Here is a 27,765-nt window from a genome sequence, read left to right on the forward strand (position 1 = left end):
AATTGCACTTATAAAAATGCTACTCTGCCGTTCTTTCTTGACGCCAACTTTTGGCTGCCTAATAGATTTACAAAGCACAGTTAGCTGACCACCTTCTAAAATATTTGTGCCCACCTTATATATGCACGTTCAATGTCATCCTTTTAGAGCGATAATTTTACTCCTGCAGGAAGAAATGAGAAAAAATCCTATTGCCCCGAATCTGATCTTCAAGCTCAGACAAGGTCTTGCAAGTTTGTATATTGCCCGTCAGATGGCGTAAAAGTTTCGCCGATGAGTTTGCGTCTACGCTTCCACAGCCTATCAGCCCGCTTATGACGTGCTTCGGCTCTACTGAAGTGGCGAAGGGTTTAATTTCAACTTGCATAATACCGTGTATATTAAATAACATAGACACAGCGTCATCATCAGGAACAGTATGAAAAGAAAATTTAGGAATATAGGCCTAGCTAGCGCGGATAACAACCATATCCAGTCCGAGCTTCTCTCTTATAGCACTGACAATCTGACCGCGGAGCTCAGCAGGGTGTACTTCTTCATTACACTTGCCTTTAGTATCGGCGCAACTGAACACACACTGAGTTTTATTCAACGCAAAAGTGCCGAAATAGGTTACAACAGTGATGTCCGCTTTATGCATTAAAGATTAGACGGAAAATGCTGCAAAGATTAGGTGGGTGATAGTTTATGTACAATTAGATGATGGAGCCGACTGCCAGTAAATACAGCATCCCGATTTTTAAGTGATCATAAGCTAGGGCATTGTACACTGTGGTACTTTCGGCTACATGCCTTTTGTGCTGTTGTAGTTTTCATTTTAACAAATAAACCATCCGTATAGGGTGAGAAAACGTTATTTTGTGTTATTTTGCGTTTTTTCATATGAGGAGATCAAGTTTATTTTATTAGCCATTATTTGTCTTGTGCGCTCAAATATTGATATCAGCAGCAGCAGCAGCAATCATTCCGTGGCGCTACTGGTCCTGAAAATCTTTTGCGCCATGCCATTTGAATCTACGTGCTCATAACGAAAGAAATGCGAGCTGCAAATTTTGGCTATTATAAACAGTCATCTCCTAAATCCTCCCGCGATAACTTGTTGGTAGTGAATCATATTCAAAAACCAGTGCGCCGCGAATTGCTTCGCGCATGACTCATCGTCAGCCTGCTGAAAGCGTGGTTGTACTTCAACACTTTTTCGTACATATATCTGCTGAACAGATGTCAGTTCTGAAGTGATGAAGCACTTAATTGATATGTCGGGTTTAAAAGTGATGGAGCTTTTAACTCTAATGATTGAAGCAATTATAAACGCGTGCTGTATCTGGAAACCTCGAAGAATCAATGCGATATTAACAAAGTTGTTATCTTCATTGCAATTATATGAGCAGTTCAGGTGCAATCTTGCCGTTGGCGTCGACGTAAGTTTAGTGTATAGACGTCTCTCTGCAGCGGCACACAGGCCATGTTTGATCGTGAATATCGTGGGTAGCTTTCTGCAGCCCGTTGTCCTAGCAGAAGCATTGGGAAAGCGCAAGGGCCGTGGCCGTACCACACGGGATGGTTGCAGTGAGGCGTATACAGAAATCACATGCTTGCGCAGCAAATCATAGCTCTACAAGTAAGCGCCTTAACGTTGAGACATTTCCGTTTGCTTGGTACGTATTACGCCTCAACGATAAGTGATATGTTTATTATGCTTCGCATTGATAGCGTATGCCTTAAATTGTTTCTGTAGCAACCGACAGTAGCTGGGTTTTCAGGCCAACGTGGCAGCACCCATGCAGACACGACCACCCATTCTGATCCGAACTCGCCTTGATATTCGCCCACAGCCTGACAGTAACAAACAAATGGCAATATCGGGCTTTTGCTTTGTGCCATTTAATAATGAGATCAAGGAGTCAGGCATGTTCTGTTTATATCATTGAGCTAAGCATTGTTTATATGTTCTGTTTATATTAATGAGTTCAGCATTGACAGGTGTTGGCCACGCGTGCTAAGCATTGTCTCCGAACGAATCTCGGAAACACTGCAAATGACCGACGAGTACATTGAACGCGAATATATATATATATATATATATATATATATATATATATATATATATATATATATATATATATATATATATATATATATATATATATACACAAAAGTGGTAGCTTAGACAATCACCTCACTTTTCTTGGGGAATCATGCATCTATAATAAGAGTGTATTGAACCTTTGAACTTGAAGAAAATTCTGAAGCACGTCCTGGAGCCACGTCCCGTCACTATGGTGGCTGGTTTTGAACCCACGGGACAAGAAACCACGATGAGCACTTGCTACAGGGCGACTAGGTATATATTACTCAAATAACTCTAATAAAACTATTGCTAATCATTGGGAAACAATCATTTACTGCTTTCGCACCTTTTTAACTCCTTTCATATCTTTTCTGCAGGAACTACGCATGAAACGGTAATGCCTTCTACATCTCCTTAGATACCATATCAATAAAAAAAAACTACTATTTGTGGCTGGAAGCTTTGAAGCACATCTATATCGAGACACTTTTTTGTGCCATGAATGCACTTGTAGAAACGAAAGAAATGGAGAAGCCGGAAGTGAGGCGCATCACATATGACGTATGGCTTTTGTCCCGAAGCCGTATTTTGAGGTTCATCTTGGCAACATTCGTGGTTTTCGTCCTGATGCATTGGGTCTTCTACATGGAGCATATTGGGAACACATTGAAGGTACGTTGTTCGATGCACTCGTGAGCGCTGCTTGTACAACACTAAAACACTCCGAGCTGTACGAGTTCGAAAAATTCTTATACATGGGGTGTGTGCTCCAGCCGACGTTTAGTCAAGGCGACGTGTCTTTTTAAAGGCCAGTACTGATTTATTCAGCGCAAGCGTGTATATGCTTCGTACGCTCTCCTCCATCCTAACACCGGATGGAGAGATGGCGCCTGTGAATACAGGAGTGTAGGAGAAGGGAGGAGGGTGCAGTGACTATAATTGTACGAGTGAAAAGAAAACCGGTGTTCTATGAATAAAAAAAAGTAGAAAAGGAAGCTGGGGTTTGAGTTGGGGGTGTAGACAGTTCGCTGAATTACGGCTGTCAAAAGAAGGACAACTTAAGAGTGGTACGTTTGAAATTTTCACAACGTGGACATAACTCTCTGTATGTGCCATATCGAATTTAATCATGAGCGCCTTTAGAAACGTTTATACCTCTTGGCTAAAGTGTAATGAATTTGCGCATAAGGTATGACTTTGTATATTTTCTGTCTCTTGCAGATTGTAAGTTTAAATTAGGTAAAATACGAGATCGCTGAAGTTGTGTGATGTTGCATTAAAATGATGTGCTACTGCTCTTGGCAACTTTGGCGCAGTGTCTATGCGATGACATTTAACCTTACATTAACAGGCTGTCCCGTTTCGCCAATGTACCGTTTCTGATAATATAGAATATTCGTACAGGTAGATAACGTTCGCACTAGTGTAGGTAGAACTATGCTTTATGTGGTAGGTACAATCACTTGCGGTGCTTACGTCCATCTTAATTGCCGCAAGTGATTACGTATATCATATAAATTGGTCGCCTCGGAAGGACAGCCTCGCCACTCGGTGAGACGGCCCTCGCGTCTTCTCTTTCCTCCTATCACCTCCACCAGGATTAGCATTAGTCATATGTAGACAATGCGTCAAAAATGCGTTTTTTTTCAGGATGTTTCTTCTCGCTTCTCTTGGTACTACGGAGCCATCAAATCAATTGAAAAAGATAACAAAAAGCACCTAAACATTACCGATCTTCCTGAGGACGTTGTTAACGACAGCAGCCGAGCAATCATGTCGTCAGAGAACCTTTGCCCTCTAATATCACCCTACTTAGGTAAGTTTATGTGAGCCGGCCCTGTGATTGACGCTATGTCCCCTCAACAATACTGTTCAGCGCGAAAAAAAAAATGACACGACACGAAATGATAATACACACGAGAAAACCACAAAAATATCACATGCCCGTAGGCCCTCATAAAGTCATTTCTTCTTATAACCACGACATATCTGCGGAATAAGAGCTTATAAAGTTGCAAACAGGTGGTCTTGAAAACGTACTCGGTGTTCATTGATAGAAACAAACTGAAAAGCAAAAGTCACGGAATTAGAATCACGAACTTTTATTGACTGCCTTGAAATAAGAACAGGATAGATTGTTAGATACAGTGTTCATACAGTGTATAGCTATTTATCGCCAGATGTTAGTTTATGTACTGGCTTGTATGTAGAGCCTGTCATGCCCATAAACAATGTTGTGTAAAAGAGCGTGAATCCACCTGAATGACAGTGTCATTTAAACGCATGTCGCATTAGGAGAGTGTAGACAATTTGGAGGTTGTCTTGTTCCTGCGTGAAACTCGAACTTAAAATGATACTGAAGATTTTCACTTGATATAATGCACGACAATCGAAAATGACATATTTGCAACCGTTAGACTTTACAAAGTATATTTCAACTTGCCGCCTGGCAAGAAAATGTTTCAGAACGATGATGAAGACGTAGAGGATAGACCGCAGGTTGTCATCTCGGAGTTGTTCGTTGTGTATGTTGTCAAAATCAGATATGGTGTAAACACAGGCGTCGGAATCATGCGCTGACAAGTCGGGATGATCCACTGAAGGACAGGGTAGAGAGTAGTGAGATTCTGGCGCATTCAGGTAGACTTGTATGTCTCGTGAAAGTTGTATTCTTATCGTTTCGAAGTCCAGCTTCAAAACAGTATTGTGGTATTTGTGGCAGATGACAAGCAGCACAGTGCGTGATGATCTGTAATTACCGAAAAGGTGTGGTTAAACAAATGTATGGTCGAAATTTTTCGTTCGCCCAAACTAGTGCGAGGCCCTGATGCTCAGGGATGTATAAAAACTTGCACACTAAAGAGGAGAAGAGTGTGGCATATAGGCGATGGGGCCGTCCTGCCCTGTTTGTTGCCGGGCGAGAATTGCGTCGATGCCAAGGTCACTGGCATCGTTGCTAACTTCAGTAAGGCCCAATGGGTCAAAATGAGCCAAGATGGGTGTGGAGGTAGGAGTAGTAAGTGTGCGGCACAGTTGCTTGGTCGGTACTCCCAGTAAAACGGCACACCCACCTTAGCGAGTTCTGTGAAACGATATAAAATTTCGGCAAATTTTTTGACAGAACGTTGAAACTAATGGCACAGGCTTACGAAGGTCTGTGCACACGTCGCGAAACACGCTACTGGGATATTTTTAACGACTCCAATCACGCAGGGATGACGTTGCAAACATCGAGAAATTTCGCGAGCTCGATGTGCCCTTGTAATCCCGCCGAGTGGCAGCACACCTGATGACCGTCCCATTTACTTCAACTGTCGTCCATGTGGCGTGTCGATCATGTGGCGTGTCATCGCAACAGTCGCTGCTATTGACTTCAGGAACACCATCGGTATACAAATGTCACCCAGAGACTGACTGCAGGCGCTTCCATCCTTACGGTGATCCACCTCAAGGAACCATTGACGATGTTCTTTCCATGCCGTGTCATCGTAATTCACCATCCCCACACGTTCCTCAGTCCTTTTGACGCTTTGAAGTTTTGACGCCACCCACGGTACTTTTTGCCAAAGTCGCCACTAGTGGGACGTTCCCCGTGCATAGGATGTGCTTCGCACGTATAGGAGTTGTTGACCACTCCACAACCGTCCAGTTTTCCGCGCTCAAGAAAGCCTTATAGACTTTTCATACACCAATTCTTCCCTGGTTGACTGTGGAACCGGCTTTTTCAGCTTGCCTTTCCATGTACAAGTTGCTCCACTGTTTGAAGGAACTCAGTCGTGAGAGCGTGGCTCAAATTCCGCTTAGCGTCATGCAACGCAAGCGACGAAAACCAAACTAATAGGCAAACTGACGCAAAGTGGGCACGCAGCAGACGATGTTTGGCATGTGCCACCTCTGCGTCATTTTGCGCATGCGCTCAGTTTTCGCCGCTTGCTGTGCATGGCGCTGCGCGAAGCGCGAGACACATACACGCGTGTTCTGGAGAGACCATAGTGGACAGACCTGTAAGTTTTCTTAGATCATCGTGATTGAGATAGCGCTTTCTCTTACTCTTCGTATACAATTGGACTCACCAGGGCACTAAAGGCGTTCCCCCTTTCTATCTATTGTTTGGTCGCCATCTCAGGTTACCCTTTCAGGCTCTTCTACGATCAGCTACGTACGCTCCCTTCGAGTACGTCCCTAGAGCACCTGCGTGCGCTCAAGCGGCTCAAACGATCACATGGGATCACCTTTATACCTCCCTGCTGTATCAGAAAACCCACTACTCCGGACCTTACAAGGCTGTGCCCCAGCTTAAGGAGGTCACATGTGAGCTTACTCCGCTGTATAGTAGTTCACCATCTTTCGTACCCGTTAATAATATCATGCACGTCTGCCGCCTCAAGCCATGCTTCTCTCCACATGGCTAGCCTCTTTATGAAGCGCGAGACAACGCTACAAATGGTGGGGGTAATATATTACAAGCGATAAGCAAAAAAGAATGCTTCAGAAAGACGATGAAGACGATAATGAACTACTCTCTTCAAAATTGTTTCGATCAGGTTAGTACAGCAGTCTGGAGCACAAGCTCAGTGACGTATTGCTTGTCTTAACTCAATAAATTACATGCTGGTTCATTTCTTTATTTTTAAAATCTCCAACCGTTCTTGAAATAATGTTTCAACTTTTCAATTAAGCATTCTTGGCCAATCGCACAGAGTGGTACGTACTATAGTTTTGAAAGAACTACAAACAAACAAACAAACAAACAAACAAACAAACAAACAAACAAACAAACAAACAAACAAACAAACTGCCTTCAGGTCGTTGCTGTTCTACCTTGTTTTTACGAACGTATTGCTGCTTGAACCATACATTCCCAAATATATTCGGATGGTGTGTTTCGTCCATATCATGGCCGATCGCGCACGGTGGTTGCGTCAGGTCACTAAGAAACAAAGAACCAACTTATCATCAATGCAGCACGTGCTTATATCTCTGTATAACTTTTAAGTACATTTATTTTTTCTATAGTTTCACCCCGACATATTAAGTTTCAACTGTGAAGCGATTATGTGCCGATAATGTTGTTTGTTCTTAAAATACACATTTCCGGAAGCGAACATCATTAAAGTGCGTAAACCTTCAAGAATAGCCAAGAACTGATTCCTCCCTTCTAGTTCTTTATTTTTTAGGACCTATTTTTATCAACATTTCAGTCGGGGACATACCAATCAGGATGAATGTACCATCTCTGGAGGTTGCAGAAAAGGAGTTCCCGGATGTAATGCCAGGAGGTCACTTTCAGCCGAAAGAGTGCACTTCAAGACACAGGGTTGCCATACTCGTTCCATACAGGAATCGCACCGAGCACCTCAGGATATTCACCTACAATATCCACAGAGTACTCTCTCGTCAACAGATCGACTACGGTGTCTTCATCATTGAGCAAGTGAGAGAATGATTATTGAATTTGTTTCGCACTTCTGCTCAAAAACGCCGCATTTTCAGATAACAATGAATGTTTACAATATGCAATAAATAATGCAATCTATGTAAAAACAAACGAAAGCATGTGTATGCCTGCTTTCTAGGCTAGTTTTATGACGCATGTGGTTGGTATTTAACCAATACAATATAGTCCACGCAGTGCTGCACTATCTCCTGGACAGTGCCACCCGACATGCGTCTCATTAGGCACACCTTTGCTAGGCAATAAGGCTCCGCCCCCGTATGTTCCAATCATCATCATCATTATTAACCTGTTTTTCGTCCACTTCAGAACAAAGGCCTCACTCAGTTCCACCCAACTCACTTTGTCCTAAGCAGGCTAATTCCATTTCGCGCCTTCAAGATTCTCAGTTTCGTTGCTCCACCTAGCCGTTGGTCGTCCCTATCTACGCTTCCTATATGATGTTCTAACTGTATATTTGCTACTCACCATTCTCATAACGTGATCTTCCCAGGTGCATGACAACAATTGGCGCTAAAAATTTGACGCAGATGCTTCTTCCATGTGAAAAGACAGGCAGTCTAATCGAAGAGCTTTCGAAGAACACAAGGCGAGTCGCAAAAATTGTGGTGACCACTGTTCACCTAAGTTGTAGCATAAATGCTTACCTAATTTTAAAACAACGGTTTAGTAACGCTTTTAATCAATAGCAAGCAACATAGAGCCAATCTCATCGACGTTTTTGCAGTTACACAAATTGATACAAATGCTCATTAGAAAACGGGTCTGCGAAGCCAGAAATGTTGTGCTGGCTTGAGTAAAGGTAACCGTGTGACGTAGTTTGCCTATTGATACTTGGCTGTAGGGCATTTTGGTACTCAAAGATTACTTGTCTGGTTAAGTCACCAAAACACTTATATGAAGAAACCTGAGCCTTTTTTGTCAAACGAATACTTACGAATTAAAACTTAGGCCTGCATCAACGTACTACACAATCGTAAACACAAACTCATAACGCAAGAAGGCAAGTGCTATTCTTTTGTTTTCATTATTGAAAGCTACATTACCCAATGTTTAAGGTACCTCAACCAGCCTGAGTAGTTTGTTAGTTGTCTTGCAGGCATGAATGCATATATGTCGGATAGAAAAGAAAAAAAAAACATTGAAAACCAAGGAATGAAGGTTTATTTTTTACAGGGTGACAACGCTGGTTTTAACCGCGCAAAGCTCTTCAACGTTGGCTACGTTGAAGCGACGGCCCTGTACGACTACCAGTGTTTCATTTTCCATGACATTGACATGATCCCTATTGACGACAGAAACGTCTACACGTGCCCAGAAAAACCTCGGCATATGTCCGTCAATGTCAACAACAAATCCACGTGAGTGACACTGAAATGTTCATTTCTCAATCAATTGTTTCTTTTCGTGAAAGTTTCGGATAGCTTGAGCGCAAACTGACAATGCTGCTTCTCTTTCAACTATCGTTAAAGCGTTTACTTCCGGTTTTAGGGAAATTCATGAAAATTCTTTTGAAACGTAAGACTCGAAAGCTGAATATGAAGTTACAATGAATACGTGAATTTTAGAGTTTAGCTTTACCTAAGAGCCAGTAAACTGTGAGAAAAATTAATAAACATTGACCAACTAAGTTGACTGAGAGATTTCGAGCCACTTAGGATGCTGCGATGCTCCGCCTCCCAAGCCACACTGTAGACAGTGGCTTCAAGTCGCCATGTTGGTTTCCACTTCTCGGGAGCACATGGCTGGCGCATGGTTTAAAAATCTTCCGTGCACAGGGCCACGCGAAATCAAGGAACTTTTTTTTGCGGATCAGTACTTGTTGCGCATGTTTTGGTACGCGCATGAAGCTTGATCGAAGGCGTGGGCACTTCAATGGAGGACGTACCAACAATGAATGCTATGAAGCGGTAGGGAAGAAGAGAATCCAGACACCGTAGATTAGCTTAAAGTTGTTGTATATGCTACCTTTATGCTATCTAACGATGCCACATATAGTAACTCTGGCCCCGCCGCGGTGGTCTAGTGGCTAAGGTACTCGGCTGCTGACCCGCAGGTCACGGTTTCGAATCCCGGCTGCGGCGGCTGCATTTCTGATGGAGGTGGAAATGTTGTAGGCCAGTGTGCTCAGATTTTGGTTAAAGAACCTTAGGTGGTCAAAATTTTCGGAGCCCTCCACTACGGCGCCTCTCATAATCATATGGTGGTTTTGGGACGTTGAACCGCACATATCATTCGCTTCGCGACACGTGTCCTCCCTAATTTCTTTTGTCTAAGGAACTGTACCGCAGTATTTTATTCCAGTAATATTTGGACCTTTGTAAAAGACTCCACATTGTAGAAATGTTGCATGGTGTGAACGTTTTGGGGGGTTAGCTTGTAAAACTGAAAAAACTGTGTAAGAAACTTTTTGACGCTCACAGATTATCTTTGCTTTAACTACTCAATTGTTGTGCAATCATTGTAAAAAAAAATTACAGAATGAAACAGTAACTGTGAAGTAACTATGAATGAAACAGTAACTAAGAATGAAACAGTAAATGAAATACAGTAACTATAAAGCAACTATAATCATTGCGACACCTGGCGGAGCAGAAGTCAACCAGGCGCTTCCATCTACGTGGCCTCTACGATTCGCCTTGGTGGGGTCGAAAACACGAAGGCGAAGCAAGGAATACAAATGAGCACACGAACATCGACGTGCCAGTACCTCTATACTAGAACAGCAACTTACAAATCAAGGATGATTAGTACTGTTGTGGTTTGGCGTTTCTTTATTATGATGGGTGTATTAGTATGGAGGCCCCACGTGTTGCAGAATATTATTTGCTGTTCTTTACTTTTTTATTTTCCTTTTGCTTCCTACTATAAACTTTTGTTGAGAGCCAGCGCCTATTTCATGTGCTTATGTTGTTTGTAGACATCATGAAGACGAACCAAATCTTTCAGCTCACTAACTAAATCAAGATGTGACGTCATTTACAGAGTTTCGTTTAGTGATAGAAAGATTAACGACTTTCTTCGCGCTTTTTTTTTACAAAACCTGTAAAAATTGCGGGAATTGCGTTTTTTAAGAAGCTGTAATTCGTAACACCAACTACATGCAAGAAGGTAACTTGAATACGTTCAAGGGCAGGGTTAGAACCCCAAAGCAAGCTCGTTCAATTTAACATCATAGTTAAGCGTAGTTAATATTTGTTGCTGTCAGGTAAACGAACAAAAAAAAGATTATTCAGAAGGAGATTTCGCAATACGTACCGTTAATTGTGCTTATAGTTTAGCCACCAATGCAGGCCCTCTAAGACAAAAAAAAAATTGAAGAGGAAGAAGAACTACAACTTTGCGTAAAATATTTTCATGCGCATGCTAGATTATAAAGTAAAACTCAACGGGGAGCATTTGTGAGTGGCACTTGAGGCGTCTCCGTGACCTACAGCATTTATAAACACAAAATATTGTACAGCGACATCAATGTAGCCATGTCACAAAACGGGTACAGACGCGCTGTCACAATTGATATGACGGTTTGATGTCAAACTTATGACCCGTTCAGTGTAGCGAGAAAAGTGCACGAACGAATGTTAGGTTCTTTCGAATCCTGCTGAAATAAAATAAATTTCTTCACATACGTAAAAATATGCAGAAGTCAGCAATTAGTGTAATTGTAATGAGTGCACGAGGATACAAAAAAGGAGCGCAACACATGTACAGGGATGAATGCGAATTTTTTAGGTGATAATAATATTAAAGATAACTGCTCAGGTTACACTAGGGATTTTATTGCTCAAATGAATGTTGAAGAAGGCGACAAAGCAACATCTTCAGTTTAAATTACCGATTTCGCCCATGACCGGACTTCACTTTATTGAACACACATAAACTCTAAATATTTCACTCTAACGCCACTCTTCACATTATGGTGGGCACCTTGCCTTCATCTACTACGAAATCCCGTGTGATCACCCACTGCGACGCAGTGCGTTGACTCAGAGGACCCGGACAAATAAAGAAATAAATGAAACGTTTCTCAGAAAGTTTATTGCAGAGGGATTACCTTTGGTGCAAAGGAAATATTACGATGTGGATCACCTGTTTGGAGACGTGGTGGTTTACGACACGAAACTAGGAAAAGAAAACACGAAAGCACCCTGCTGATTGAATGAATACAGCTGCAAGCTGCGGGCATACATCCTAGTGTGAAGTTTTTCTTTTCAGTAAGCTTTTTTTAGCCTACGTCTGTATTTCCGTGATATGTTTCTCAGAGGTCCCATTCAGAGAGGCGGTACGGTATTAAAGAACGTCAATAAGCGATGCTATTTCCGTAGTATACAATGTGTTCCCGAGCAAAGGTCTTTTACTTTGTCTAAAAATAAAAAAAAACAAACATAAGAAGCACTCATTGAGGTATACAGCTGTTGAATGAAGTCCTTATGCCTTCAGGGCGCTTCAAAAGTTCAAGCGACACCAGAAAAAAAAAGAAAACTTGCGTTGTGGCTTCTAGGTCAACGATTTACAACTACCCTGGAGGTATGGTAATGTTGATTATAGCACTGCAGTGACTCGGCGGTAGCCAAAGCTTGACTTAATAGGGGAAACAAGGCTCCAGAGAGCGTGGTAAAGAGCAATGCCAGCTGTGTGCGATGACTCACAAGCGACATGTTTAGTACAGCAGGCACAAAACCCTGTAACATGCCTTGTAAAAGAGCAGGTCCGAGAACTGTGCATCAGCAGAGTGCTGTGAAAAGCTTCGCGGGTAACGTATGCCAAACGAGGTTTGTGTGGTTAGCAGAGACAGCGTAGTACAAAGGCGCCGACCACAGTCTTCTTCGATACAGTGTCGTGTATCTGTGTTGTTGATCCGTGGCAGCTGACTACATATGATCAGAACCTTTTTTGGCTAAGTTCACTTCTAAAACAAGCATGACTGCATAGTCGTATAATTTTTCGTGCTCAATACCAGGAAACTATGCCGCTATACACACACACACACACACACACACACACACACACACACACACACACACACACACACACACACACACACACACACACACACACACACATATATATATATATATATATATATATATATATATATATGTATATATATATTATACCACGTACAGGTTATATATGTTGCGGTATACTTTCTTTTTGAAAATTATGTTTTGTGCTATCATGCTTTTTTTAGAAGTGAACTTAGCCAAAAAACTTTCCCATCATATGCATTCAGCTGCCGCGGATGAACAACACAGAAGTACGCAGTGAATTGAAGGAGACTGTGGTCGACGCCTTTAAGGGGCGAAGCTCCTTGTTTAGAAAAAGTTTATTTACAGCATATACAGAACACAAAGCTTCATACCATTCCAGTAACAGGGCACATACACTTCGGCACATCTATATTTCACGACTAACATCACTACGTTACAGTGAAGACATTTGCTCTAATATACATGATTATGTGGCATACATGTACACAAAAATTCAATGTGATATCACGATACAAGGGTATAACGATACAATAGATCCAAATGAAACACAATTTGTAACAAATGAAATCATATATAACAACTCAACGGGCGCTGCTTAGCACCAAGTCGGTCGAAAAATGAGTTGTATCCTTTCGTGTTCCACCTTGACGAAAGGGCACGACCAATGCCGCAGAAACTCTTGCTCCCCGAGGAAGAAAAGCTCTTCGGAGAGGTACGCGAGGATCTCTCGTCTCAATCTCCCCAGTATCGGCCACAAGGCACGCCGGCGGCAATTGGCAGCTACGGCCTCACATCGGTTTCTCCAAAGGCTGAACAGCCCCGCAACTATTAAGAGAGCGGAGAAGCGGCTACGCGGAAATCGGCCGTTGGACACGAAAGTTCGCACACCCTGTCCCCGAAAACCAGCATTAACCGCACGCCAAAAAAGGCGGGAAACCACACATTCAAACGTCGCATGTCGATTGGCCCGTTCGTCTTGCGTCCCATCGTAGTATGTAACCAGTCTTACGCTTTGACCTGCAAACAATTTGACCTCCAAGGTGGTGCCGGTGAGAGATTTCTTCTGTGCGTTGTTTAACAATAAAAAATAGTGCTCAATGTACATGCCAATAGCTGCTAAAGGGGAATGAGAGACAGGAGCATTCGGCTTTTAGTCAACGCGCACGCTGCGATCCCCATTAGCAGCCATTAGCATGTACATTTAGCACTATCGGACAAGAAAAGGTTGCTACGTTATACTCGCTGGGCGTAACCTCCTTGGTTTTAGAAAGGTTTAGCGAGTGTTGGGCCGCAATGCCATGAATACAGTGAACTAGTATATACCATGAACTCGAGATGGCTAAAGGTGGGAAGTAGACCCGAAGCGCAAGCTGTTAGAAAGTGTGCGTGTGCCACCTCTCGTTTAGTCCTTGGAATGTCCGCTGGATGGCGGTGTTTCTTTATGGGGAATATATGATGAAAAGATGCGAGATGGTGGTACTTGTAGTGTTGAATAGGTGGACGAACGGACACACAGACAGATGCATGAATGGACGCATGAATGGACGCAGGGGCAGATGCATGGACGAACGCAGGAACGGACGCACGTACGGACGGGCGCATGGACGCATGGACGGTCGCACAGACGGAAGGAAGCAAGAACGAATGGACGGACGAATGCTTCGCCCCACTCTCCATCATTCACTCCGTGGATATGCTGCCAATTTTTTTACTACACTGTCTCTGCAAACCATGGATGCAAACTCAGTGTGGCATAACATAGCCGCGAAGCTCTTCACAGCACTCTGCTCATGCGCACTTCTCAGACCTGCTGTTTTACAGGGCATGTTACAGGGTGCTGTGCCTGCTGTACTAAACATGTCGCTTGTGAGTCATCGCACACACAGCTAGCATTGCTCTTTATCAAGCTCCCTCGAGCCTTGTTTCCACTATTACGTCAAGCTTCGGCTACCATCAAGTCACTGCGGCGCTATAATCAACATTACCATACCTCCAGGGTAGTTGTAAATCGTCGACCCAGTAGCCACAACGCAGGTTTTCTTTTTTTTTTTGGTGTTACTTGAACTCTTGAAACGCCCTGAAGGCATAATGACTTCATTCAACAGCTGTATACCTCAACAATTACTTCTTATGTTTGTTTCTTTTTTATTTTTTAGACAAAGTATGAGACCTTTGCTCGGGAACACATTGTATACCACGGAAATAGCATGGCTCATTCACAGTCTTTAAGACCGTGCCGCCTTTCTCAATGAGGCCCCTGAGAAACTTATCCCGGAAATACGGACGTAGGAAAAAAAAAACTAACTGAAAAGAAAAGCTTCTCACTAAGATGTATGCTTGCAGCTTGCAGCTGTATAAACTCAAACACCAGGACGCTTTTGTGCGTTCTTCTCCGAGTTTGTGTCGTAAACCACCACGTCTCCAAACAGGTGATTCACATCGAATTATTTCCTTTGCACCAAAGGTCACCACTCTGCAATAAGCTTTCTGAGAAATGTTTCGTTTATTCTTTTATTAGTCCGGGTCCTCTGCGTCGACGCACTATGGTAATCACACACGATTTCGTAGTAGATGAAGGGTATATATACCCTTACGGGTTATATATATGCGTTTATGTGCGCATTTGAACGTGCGAACCCTTAATTTTACACTATTTCCTTCATTCGCAGCGAGGGTCTCGTTCTGACAGCTTTGATGCCTTGAGGTAGTATGCGAGGGATGGTTGGCCAGCTGGCAGCTCATAATTAGATCACGCGCTACATGACACCAAGCGAAAACAGTGTTCCCCAGTCACCTCAATCACAGCAGGTGGTGCTAACTGACGCTCCCACGTTTAAAGGCGCCCATATATACCCTGTGAAGTAGACGGGGGCATGACCGAAGCTCAGTGGTTGAGCATCGGGCGCATTATTCGGAGGCCGCAGGTTCGAATCTTGCCAGTGGCAAGTTATCGTTTCGTCCACTTTTTTTTCTTCACCTATACATTACAGTTACTTCAAACAACAACCCCTGTACTTTCCGCGTCATTGTTATCTGTTCTCATTATTATTGCGTCTACCAAAGAAAACGAGCCCTCGAATTTACACCATTTCCTTCAATATGTTTTATCCTGTAATTTTGTCTTACAATGATTGCACGAAAATGAAGTAGTTAAAGCAAAGATAATCTGTGAGCGTCAAAGAGTTTCTTACACAGTTTTTTTTTTCAGTTTTTTAAGCAAACCCCCCAAAACACGTTCACACCATGCATCATTTCTACAATGTGGAGTCTTTTACAAAGGTACAAGTATTACTGAAGTAAAATACCTTGGTACAGTTACTTGGACAAAAGAAGTTAGGGAGGATGATATGTGGGGTTTAACATCCCAAAACCACCATATGATTATGAGAGACGCCGTAGTGGAGGGCTCCGGAAATTTCTACCACCTGGGATTCTTCAACGGACACCCAAATCTGAGCACACGGGCCTACAACATTTCCGCCTCCATCGGAAATGCAGCCGCTGGTATTCGATCCCGTGACCTGCGGGTCAGCAGCCGAGTACCTTAGCCACTAGACAACCGCGGCGGGGCCGTCGCGAAGTGGACCCGACATGTGACACAACTTCATAAGGGTAGTGCTCCCTATCCACTCTTGTCCCAGAAACTGTTGCGCAGTATTTTAATCATGCAAGATCGACTAACCCAATACCTCACTTTACTAATTGCCGCAAACAAAGATTTTAAAATCTCAATATGAGTGTTGCCAGTTGAAATTGTTCAGTAGCAGTTTAAAGGCGAGTCGAGAGAGGCGTTTACACAACGTTGCAAAGCACCAACAAAAAGCAATGCATGTTTAGTGATCGTAATGTTCTGTTGTTTCTTCAGGGTGTTCTACAAACAGTTTTTTGGTGGTGTCAGTGCGGTGAACAAGGAGCAGATGCTTCGAGTGAATGGCTACTCAAATAAGTACTGGGGATGGGGAGCTGAAGACGACGATATGTCGCACAGGTGAGTGCTACCTGCCATTACAGCTGTCATGGCGTTGTTTAATATTGCCGGCCTTACGTACAAACCCATCTAGCCTGTGAAAGACTTTACATATGACACCGATAATCCCTGCTGTAATGTTCCCGGGAAACAGAATATTTAATTGAGTCATTACCTGAAATGAATAGGCTCTTGTAATGTGTTGACTAAACAGTGTAATAAAATTTTGATACTTGATAAAATTAGCACTAGAGATGTTAAATTCCTATAGTTCCTAATATAGAAGAGATCAAGTAGTGTCATTCTAAACTACCTATGCTTTCAGCAAATATAAAGGGCTGTAATCAATAGACCCACTTGACATATTGGTGCATGTAATCGATAAAAGGTCTCTTATTTTTAATAAACAAGTGTCTTGTTTACTTTGTTGATGAGAGCCTACGTAATCTAATGAATGTGTCGTCGAACGCAAGGCAATAACTTAGAAAAGTGGGCTTAGTAATACAATGTTTACATGTAATTAAAAGCTGTTATGTTTTGCCACAAATTGGATCCCACACACCTGACATTCCACGAATATTCAACTCAGTAAATCTAATACATCTACAGTTTTGGCAGTCCTAGCGCATGCCCAGGCGAATAGTTCTGACAAATACGGGCGGAAACGCATACGGGACAGGCACTTGCGGAAACACCGCATGCGGGACAGGCAAAAGTTTGGAAACATCAGGTTTCACTCGTTCCAAGTTATAATTAGAAGAGGCCTCGCCATGATGGCGTTATGGCGCTCAAATGCTAATCCGCATTTGAGCGCCATCCGCATTTGAGCGAGTGGTTGAATCCCGGCTGCGCGGCTGCACTTTCGGTGGAGGCGAAAAGGCTGTAGGCCCGTGTGCTCAGATTTAGGTGCACGTTAAAAAGGCCAGGTGGTCGAAATCTCATGAGCCCTCCCCAACGGCGTCTTTCATAATCATATGGTGGCTGTGGCTCGTTATACCCCACATATCACGATTATATATCAAATAGAGTACGCGGTTTAATTATTTGTGCTTATTTCCAGTCGAAATGGAGGCTATAGACCTCTCTCTGTTTGCAAACAGTGCGAGGTCACTGCAAGCACCTCGTCCACGATCCTTTTACTCGGAGCGTGTACTAGTTGGCAAGAAGCCCCGTCGGCAGGATCTCTCTGCATATCAGCGCTGCGTTTGTTGACTTTTCTTCGACAGAAATTTCTGACGATTGCTATTTTCTAAAGACGCAGCTCCTAAATGGAAGGGCCATTGCCTATAATGCACGATTCTGTTCGGTTAACATCTGGCGATTTGCTAGTCGTAGATGGCAGCCACACAAATACACACAAAAAATTGTATCCTCTTCAAAAGAGAACTTTTTGCATGTTTACGGCAAATGTTGCTTTGGGAGATATTTGCATGGTATGGATGTGAAGATACTCAATTTCCGTCATGACACGTGCACTGCAGCTTTAATCGAGGTAGAATATTGGCAGCAGTATCGTTTTAAGCTGCTGTGGGTGAGGTCCCTGGTAAGATTCTCGGTGACTACAAAAAAGTTCTGATCTAGCTGAGATGAATGTCAAAAAGAAGAGACAAACAAAAAAACTCTTTTGTGCGCAAGGCGGAAGTAAAAAAAATCCCGTGAAATGTCAAGCGAAGTTCTCCTTTATGGCATTCCTCATAACCTATATACTGAAATTGTACGTGACGACGAAGTGCTGAACGTGAACGTGCTCGGACTGCAGCAGCGTTGTACGGATTACCCTGTTAGACTATTGTTATTATCTACGGCTACGAGACTACCTGAATGCCTGACTTAGCACACTTGATGATCCTGCCGCCCGGTTCTTGGCCGATCCCCCTTTGTGGGCGAGTGCCAGCAAAGCTGAAGGTTCATCATCATCATCATCATCATCATTAGCTCGCCAGTATATTCGCCAGTACGCATTTGCTCGCCAGTGTATACTTTATTCCGCGTAACATTATTGGTGGAAGGTGCGGGGTACCACTCGCTATACAGCCCAACGAGCTGGATCTTCGCAGCGGACGGCGCATTGCAGCTACCACGATGACTGACCAGGCTACTCAATGTCAACAAGATCCGTCAGCCCCGCAGCCGATCGTTGTGGTGCAACCTCGTGACCCAGGCCCATTCAACGGCACAAGTGGCATAGACGTCGATGACTGGCTGGTTCTATATGAGCGCGTCAGCAGCAGCAACCATTGGGATCCGACGCTTATGTTGGCGAACATCATCTTCTACTTGCATGGCATGGCAAAACTCAGGTACGAGACACATCAAGAAGAGTTGACTAGCTGGGACGTCTGTAAGCAGAAATTGCGCTATCTATTTGGGAAACCCATCGGACGTCAAGTGGCCGCAAAGAAAGAGCTTGCGACTCGTGCCCAGACATCCACAGAGCCGTACATCGCGTATATCCAGGACGTATTGGCTTTGTGCCGCAAGGTCGACAAGGACATGCTCGACGAGGACAAAGTCGGACCCATCCTGAAAGGAATTGCCGATGACGCCTTCAATTTTCTCCTGTGCAAGGACTGCTCGACGGCGGAGTCGGTCATCGAAGCATGTCGTCGCTTCGAACAGGCAAAAAGTAGGCGCATAGTTCACCGATTTGACCGCCTTCCCAACACGGCGGCTACGTCCTCTTGCGAAGATTTGCCCACACTACATCAACCACCAGCGCCAGAAAACGTCACCAGAATAGTCCGTCGGGAACTCGAGGCTATGGCTCCCGCTATGTTTAGCGTCAGCGCGCCAGGACACAACCTCGATGCTGTTTCAATGATACAGGCCATGGTTCGCCAAGAGATCGCGAATATGGGCATTTCGCCACCTCATCAAAATGCCCCTGCTACTTCCAGCTCGGCTCCGGTCGTCGCGGCTGCCACTCCGAACCGCACGTTCGCGCCACGACGAAACCCAGCTGAATGGCGCACTCATGATGATCGGCCCATATATTTCACGTGCCATCGGATAGGACACATCGCTCGCCATTGCCGCAGCCGTTGGACCTCATCACCTCGACCGAGCTTCTATGATTGGCGGCCTCGCTCTGAACGTGCACCTTATGCCCCGTGCTACCGTGCTGAGACAGGTGCAGAGCATAATCCAGAACGTCGGACCAGCCGCTCGCCATCGCCCGTGCGTCGTCAGTCCTGCTCGCCCGAACCCCGCCGTTCTCGGTCTCCCTACGACCATCGCTCGGAAAACTAGCCGGTTCAGCCCCCGGAGGTGACGCTGCATACACGACTTGGACTGCAAATCCTCTGATTACTCCCTACCAGCGGTGCAATCTTCTTACAATTCTCGTTGATGGTTTACCTGTAACTGCTCTTATTGATACCGGTGCACAAATTTCTGTGATGAGCTCAGACCTCCGCTGCCGCCTCCAAAAAGTTCTGACGCCTGCGATTGCACCTACTGTTCGTACAGCGGATGGGAGTACTCCTGCTGTGCTTGGAATGTGCACTGCGCGATTAACGATTTCTGAGCATCAAACTTCAGTTCTGTTCGCTGTACTGGGAAATTGCCCTCATGACCTCATCCTTGGACTCGACTTTCTGACTTCACACGCTGCGCTCATTGACTGTTCCAAAGGTCTTCTTCGGCTCTAACTACCATCCTTAGACCGTCTCTACCAGCCCACCTCGTCTACGCTCTGTCGATTTCCTCAGACTTCCGCCGCAAGCCGCAGTCCAAGTCCAACTCTCGCCATATCCTCCTGTACCCGATGGTGATTATGTTGCTGCTCCAATTTCTGACGTGGCCATGACACGCAATGTTGCACTCCCCAACACGGTGGTTACCGTTAAGGACAACCGAACTTCATTTCCCGTCCTCAATTTCGGCTTCTCAGCGCAAGTTATTCCTCGCGGCATGTCACTTGCGCATCTGACACCACTGGTCGACCACACAGTTTCCGCCCTAACCACCAATTCGCCACCCGATTTTTCATCAACGTCGCTCTCGTCACGTTCCTGTTCCGACCTTTTCAAGACAATGCTATCTGACAAGCTCACCTCTGAACAAGTCTCTGCTTTCTGCCGTGTGCTTGCTTCTTATCAGGACATCTTTGACTTCGGCGACCGTAATTTGGGCCAGACATCCGTGGTAACCCCTCGCATCGATACCGGTGACGCTCGACCCATTCGCCGTCGATCCAACCGTGTGTCAGCCCCGGAGCGTGCTATTATACAGCGAGAAGCCGATAAAATGCTTGATAAGGGCATAATCGAACCCTCATCTAGTCCCTGGTCCTCACCCGTTGTACGTGTTAAAAAGAAGGACAATAGCTGGAGATTCTTTGTTGATTACCGCCATCTCCACCATATTGCCATGAAAGATGTCAATACCCTACCGCGCATAGATGATGCACTCGATTGCTAGCACGGTGCCAAATATTTCTCTTCAATAGACCTTCGCCCAGGCTACTGGCAGATCGCTGTGGACGACAAATACAGAGAGAAGACGGCCTTTGTGACTCCTGTTGGACTTTATAGGTTCAAGATGATGCCTTTTGGATTATGTAATGCCCCCGCAACATTTGAGCGCATGATGGACTCTCTCCTTCGAGGCATGAAGTGGACCATCTGCCTTTGCTATCTTGACGACGTTATTGTTTTTTCGACTACTTTCGACGACCATCTTACCCGTCTGCCCACAGTGCTTGATGTTTTTCGACGTGCCAACTTGCAACTTAACTCGTCCAAAGCCGCTTTGGGCAACGCCGAATCTGCGTACTCGGTCATCTTGTTAACGCTACGGGCGTTCAACCAGACCCTGCGAAAGTCCGAGCAGTTCGCGACTTCCCCACACCCCGCTCAGTCAAGGACGTCCGAAGTTTTCTGGGACTGTGCTCCTATTTCCGTCGTTTTGTCGAGAAGTTTGCTGAAGTAGCGCGTCCTCTAACCTGCCTCCTCAAAACGGATGTCGCATTCACCTGGGGCCAACAGTAAGCAAACGCTTTCTCGTCGCTTGTTGACATTCTCACCAATCCACCAGTCCTAGCACACTTCGACCCATCTGCCGCCACGGAGCTTCCTACTGACGCCAGTGGCCACGGCATAGGCGCAGTGCTGGCGCAGCGGCAACAAGGCATGCACCGCGTCGTCGCGTATGCAAGCCGACTGTTATCGCGCTCGGAACAAAATTATTCCATCACAGAACGCGAGTGCTTAGCTCTCATCTGGGCCATTGCAAAATTCCGACCATACCTGTATGGCCGACCATTCTCAGTTATTACGGACCACCATGCGCTTTGCTGGCTCTCCTCACTCAAGGACCCTACGGGACGCCTTGGTCGCTGGGCGCTGCGCTTACAAGAGTACACTTTTTTCGTATCCTATAAATCCGGACAACTTCACAAGGATGCCGACTGCTTGTTTCGTTACCCAGTCGATCCCCCTGACACGAGGGAAGATGAACAAGAGGCCCTCGTTCTTTCAATTACCGACTTCACCGACATAGCTGCTGATTAACGCCGCGACCCCTCTTTGCGTGCGATTATCAATGGTCTGCACTCTCCCCACCCTGACCACTCCTTACAACTGTTCGTTCTTCACAACGACATCTTGCACCGCTACAACGCCCGCCCTGATGGTGCTGAGTTTTTACTCGTTGTTCCTGTGCATCTTCGCTCAGACGTTTTGGCCCAGCTGCATGATGCCCCCACCGCTGGACACCTAGGGGTGTCACGCACGTATGACCGCATTCGCCGCCGATTATTTTGGCCTGGCCTCTACCGTTCTGTGCGACAGTACGCTGCGGCATGCGACCTCTGCCAGCGCCGAAAGACACCTGCTCTGAGACCTGCTGGTACCCTCTAGCCCATTGAAGTACCAGATGAGCCATTTTTCCGAGTCGGCCTCGATCTTCTAGGACCTTTTCCCGTGTCGGCCACCGGTAATAAGTGGATTGCTATTGCTACCGTCTACGCAAAGTGGTATGCCGTTACACGCGCCCTCCCCACCAGCTGCGCTACTGATGTAGCCGATTTCCTTCTTCATGACATCATTCTGCGTCATGGTGCTTCTCGTCAGTTGATCACCGACCGCGGCAGCTGTTTTCTATCTAAAGTAGTCGACGAACTCCTGCAATCCTGCTCTACCCACCACAAGTTCACTACAGCGTACCATCCGCAAACCAACGGCCTCACGGAACGCCTCAACCGTACCCTGACGAATATGTTAGCGATGTACGTCTCCAAGGATCACCAAGATTGGGACATCCACTTACCTTTCGTTACCTTCGCATACAACAGTTCACGTCATGATACAGCTGGATTTTCACCTTTTTACCTACTGTTTAGTCATGACCCGCCTTTGCCCATGGACACCATGCTCCATTCTGACGCCCCCTCATCGACTGCTTATGCTCGTGATGCCCTGGCCCGAGCTGACATCGCCCGCCAAGTCGCCCGGGATCGTTTATGTGCCACGCAGCTTAACCAAAAGAGTGCTTACGATCGCCGGCACCGCGACGTACAGTACTCTCTGAGGTCGCTCGTCTTGCTGTGGTTACCATCATGTCGTGTTGGTCTCTGCGGAAAACTAATGTCCCGTTACGTTGGCCCCTACCGCGTCATACGCAAGGTCACCAGCGTGACCTATGAGATAGCTCCACTCCATACCACGTCAGTACCAGCTTCACTCCCGACCAAAATGTTTGCGTTGAAGGTCCCCAAGAAAGACTATCGTCTTTAGAAAACTTTCCCCAAGCACCGCGCGACTGTATACCATGCTGAGGCGCCAGCAGGAATGTTTTGCCAACCACAGCTTTGCACGTACGCCGTTGACGTCCCGCTGTGACGTATCCTGGTAGAGATCTATCGTGGGAGGTCAACCAGAGAAGATGAAAAGATATACTTACGAAAAAATCCTTTGATGATTTGATGAACGCTGTTTCGATACAAGACAGAGAGACAGAGAGAGATGACAAAGAGAATATAATGGCAGGGTGCTTAACCAGATGGTATACTAGACCGCAAGGAAGTTGGGGAATGGAGTGTCGAAAGAGAGATGGAGAAAAAAAGAATAACATGAAGAAAAAAGAAAACTCACAACCGTACACATACACATGCATGAGAATGTTCCTTCCAAAGACAGCCATTCGATCGCAAGAAGCCTATGAGTTATTGTAAGCACTTCTGCGATGTTAGGTCTGGGCGATGGCATGAATATCTTTCTTTCGATAGAGGCTGGTCGTATAACTTGTTAAAAGCTTGGCAAAGAGATTGACTGAGTGGTGCATTCCGGAATGTCACACAGAAGATCCTGAATTGTTTCTTCGTCGCCTCACTGTTCACAGGAGCACAGAAGCATCAATAATAAACTAGCGATTATTTAGAAGCAATAAATAGTACGTGATGAATATACTCAGTAACAAATAAAACTCAGAAGTGGCGGACTGAGCAGCAAACACAAGAGTGTGACAGGAGGGGTGTTAAGGAACAAGAATGTATCTGCGTGAATTATTGAGCATCGCTGAAACTGGATTAACCAACGTTCCAGTCACTTAACCAGAAAAAAAAACATAGCTGGGTAGTTCTTGTAAAAAACTGGGGGTACCCTCAAGCTGCGCCTTTAAGATTTGAACAAGATGGCGATATTCCACTCTTAGTGCGTACGTCAAACACCTAGTGTATGACATTTTTTTTCGAACTTGCTATGAAACCACTACGTGGCCTTAAGGGTGCAGTAGCGTGTATGCCCTTTGTAGTGGGTGTCTCTTCATTGTGATAATTCCAAGTTCTGACGCCCGATGACAATGTACAGTACGCTTGTACCACGCGTTATTAAGCCAACATTTCATGGTAAAATGTGAAGCATCTGTAAAAGACACGTGTGTTTTAAAGCCTGAAAGTTAATTTCACCGCATTTCGAAGCAGATTAAGGTATTTTCACCGTAGTCAGAAGCAGAGGCGTGGCTGTATGGTATAACATCCTCTTGCCACGGAAATGACCTCGATTCGATCGCCACTGATATTCGAAATCGTTTAAATGTTTTTATTTGCATCTTCCTGAATTTTTGGGTCACGCAAGGATGCTCGATTTTCCGGTCATGCAAAGATGGCGATTTTTTTTTTTGCTTACAACCAATGATGGCAACGCTAGAATTACTGCGAGGCGAGATCGCGTTGATACATAGGCCAGATAATCACTGGCCTGCTACAATGGTCCCAAGCAATATCAAGCACACTCGAAGATTAGGTTGATGTAATGCAAATGAGAAGCTTACAAGGGTATATGGTGGAATCAGCTAGTGTTAGTTGACTTTTACCCTGACCTGTGAGTCACTTTGTCTTGCTATAGCACAGATTTGCACTTTCCCTGCCCGTGGGAGGGCTTTCTGTCTCTCTGCAATCGTAGGCTGGAAATAAATGGCTACGGGATTCAAAGGCGTTCCGGAAAAATAGGGAGATACGCCACACTCCCCCACGTGAAGAGCAAGCCGAGCGAGGAAAGGTAAGCATCTCTATCATGATCAAAGTGAGTGTTCATCAAACATATTAGTGGCGCAATAGAAGTAGAAGCAAACCAAACGAGCAAAATACCACGCATGCATGACTTTCACGATTCCCGTTTGCGGAGGCGTCCTTTAATCATAACTATTATTATTATTATTATTCTATTGTTATGATAGTAAAGATATAGGTACTCCAGCCGAACGTTTTGGGCAGGTGAGTTGCACTTTAGGGGCCCGTGTGGTGGCTAACGTCATCACACGTCATCATCATCGTCATCATCATCACCATCATCCTGATTACGCGTTTTTCAGGGCAAAGGCCTCTACCATGTTCCGCCAATCAACCCGGTCCTGTGCTTTCTGCCACCACGTTATACCTTAACACTTCTTAAACTCATCTGCCCACCTAATTCTCGGTCTCCCTCTCACGTATTTGCCTTCCCTAGGTATCCTGTCTGTTAGACTTAAAGGGGCCCTGAAGCACTTTTTCAGGTAACCATGAAATGAATTCACTGGTATAGCGTATTGTCTCACGAATTCAACGCCACAAAAACGTAAAGAATCCGTCCAGTACGACTGGAGTTACGAAGATGAGTCACATGCTGCAATTGTATTCTCTCTTCGCTCATTCCAACGAAAGCGCTGGAAGCTAAGAAGGGAAGGATAGCAGGGAAAAAGAAAAATTGACGCACGCATTGTGACATTGAGCACTTTTTATCTTTTTTTCTTCAAATGCACGACTTTTTGAGTGCGATCACGTGCGCACGTGGGGACAAGTCGTGGCCACCCGCGGAAATCTCTGTAACGACCGAGGGTGGCGTGTTCAAATCAGTCAATTGCTGATAGATGGGCTTTTTACGAGCGATTTTTAAACGCCTTCTGTGATTTGTCGAGAGAAAGGGATGCAATTTTCAGCGGACTTTGATAGATTAGTGTGAATTCCAGGCACCGTGCTGCACTATAATATTTGGCTCGCGTGTTGTCGAGAGCCTCTACTTCCATGCGGCAGCGTTTTCTGACCATGGTAAAAAAGTGTTGCTGGGCCCCTTTAATAACCATTGCTCACCATGCTGTCATCTCCTGACATCTGATGTCATTGCTTCGAGTCGCGCAGGCAAAACTATGTATGACATATCTATGTAGAGCATTGGCATGTATAGTGTAGAATAGCAAAAAGGCAGGGAAGGGTAGTGAGAAGGAAAGAAAGGAGGAGATTCTTGGCTCTCAATTCCTCTTCATGCGAGTGCCAGGACGAACAATTGCACCGACTTGCGGGTCAAGCAGTGTGGGAAACTTTCGATTCTAGTGTAGTGAGGGAAGGCAGCATTCATTGTGGTCAGGTGCGTCCAGCTTACATGAAGTAACCACACTTCCACAAAACGCAGGAACGCCGCAATAAGAATTGATTTCCGTCGCGAGGTGCTAATTAAAAAAAACATTCGTAATAAAAAGTTGTTCCTTATCAAATTGTTTTGTCCTGCTCATGATTCGCGCAACCTTAAACAATGTAGACTAACAATAGCTACACTTTTGGTTTCAGCTCTTGATTAAGCTTCGCTCAACTGTAAACTTCACATCTTAGCAATTGCTTAGGCTTCGCATGCACACAATGCTCATGCATGCACGTAAAATGCACTTATCTCAGCAGAACGTTTCTTTTAATTTTTTTTCAGAATGGCCCTTCTAGGAAAATGGCGGAGCCGTGTTTCGAAGGATGGCTTGAATAGCCTGAAATACAAACGCCTCGATATGGCGTTCAAGAGGTTCTACACTTGGATACTAGTAGACCTACGAGAGTCCACGTGACATTTAACAATGCGTCCGCTATGATACTCTACCGAGCTAACGGACCTGGTGGTAGTTTAAGAAAAAAAGAGATGGTGAACTGATGTGTGTGTTGGGATTTCTTGTGCCGAAGTCGCACGCTTATTCTCTTACAGTCGTTCAACACGCGGGCAGCTCTACTTGATATCTGATACCGCAAGAAACATTGATCGCTTGGAAGAAATTGTTCTGCTCAGTGTTGAGGGTGTGATGAACACCTGTGTAGTACTGGAATGTTAACATTTTAACAATAAATATTCTTCTGGCTGCGATGCTCGGTGGCTAGTGTGAAGATGTGTCATAAAAATTATTGAAATACAAAAAACAAAAACTACAAAACAACGCATTCTTTTTTCCGTGATTTTCGGATGTTCATACAGTTATTCTTGATCAAATGCTGAAGCGATCGCAAGTTTTTTTTATAATTGCTGTGTAATGTGTGTTTACCACGTCGATGGAATGGAAGCGCCATGCAGACCTACGAGGCTGGATGCGGCGGTGTCAAATCTCGCTGAGAATTCCTCTCGTCTAGTCATAACGGCTCAGATAACCCTAGGAAGAGTTTAAAGATAATCCGACGTATTCTGGGACCACAAGGCCAAGAGTTCTTTGCGGACTATTACATTGAGTGAATCACAGCATTATTTCTGCTCTGCTTGACTGATCAATTATGGAACATCAATGAGCAAAGATGTAAAACTATAAATCTAGAAGAGAATACGTTATGAAGTCATAGACTGGTTTCGAAACGCCCAATCATACAGTTTCCAACTTCTCATCGAACAAATATGAGTGCTTTTTCGCTGACCACTGATGACTGAAAAACACACAAAAAAGTTACGATACTTGTACAAAGTCCCGCAAGGCTTGAAGCAGTGAAACGGGACGATTTCGAATGCTAATCCGGTTGCTCGTATGCGGTTTCCAGGCCTTTTGCAACTTATATTTCTGTATTTAT

General features: G+C 44.8%; 1 protein-coding gene across 7 annotated transcripts; it reads left to right on the forward strand.

Annotated features, from left to right (window-relative positions):
• Positions 1-1,375: 1,375 nt before the first annotated feature.
• Positions 1,376-27,079, forward strand: LOC119161306 (beta-1,4-N-acetylgalactosaminyltransferase bre-4-like). 7 transcript variants are annotated; one of them, XM_075889713.1, is made up of 10 exons: positions 1,376-1,658; positions 2,241-2,344; positions 2,449-2,465; positions 2,586-2,743; positions 3,722-3,887; positions 7,273-7,505; positions 8,688-8,887; positions 16,383-16,505; positions 24,830-24,982; positions 26,657-27,079. In XM_075889713.1, exons 4-10 carry the CDS (start codon positions 2,597-2,599, stop codon positions 26,787-26,789), a joined length of 1,155 nt encoding a protein of 384 aa, XP_075745828.1. In that variant the 5' UTR covers positions 1,376-1,658; positions 2,241-2,344; positions 2,449-2,465; positions 2,586-2,596; the 3' UTR covers positions 26,790-27,079. The 7 variants fall into 7 exon arrangements, with proteins under 7 accessions (XP_075745828.1, XP_075745829.1, XP_075745825.1 ...); XM_075889714.1 differs by lacking the exon at positions 2,241-2,344; XM_075889710.1 differs by having other exon boundaries at positions 1,377-1,658; positions 2,449-2,743.
• The last annotated feature ends 686 nt before the right edge of the window (positions 27,080-27,765 follow it).

The sequence above is a fragment of the Rhipicephalus microplus genome, chromosome 3 (genome assembly GCF_043290135.1).
Source record: "Rhipicephalus microplus isolate Deutch F79 chromosome 3, USDA_Rmic, whole genome shotgun sequence".
In the NCBI taxonomy this organism is placed as follows: domain Eukaryota; kingdom Metazoa; phylum Arthropoda; class Arachnida; order Ixodida; family Ixodidae; genus Rhipicephalus; species Rhipicephalus microplus.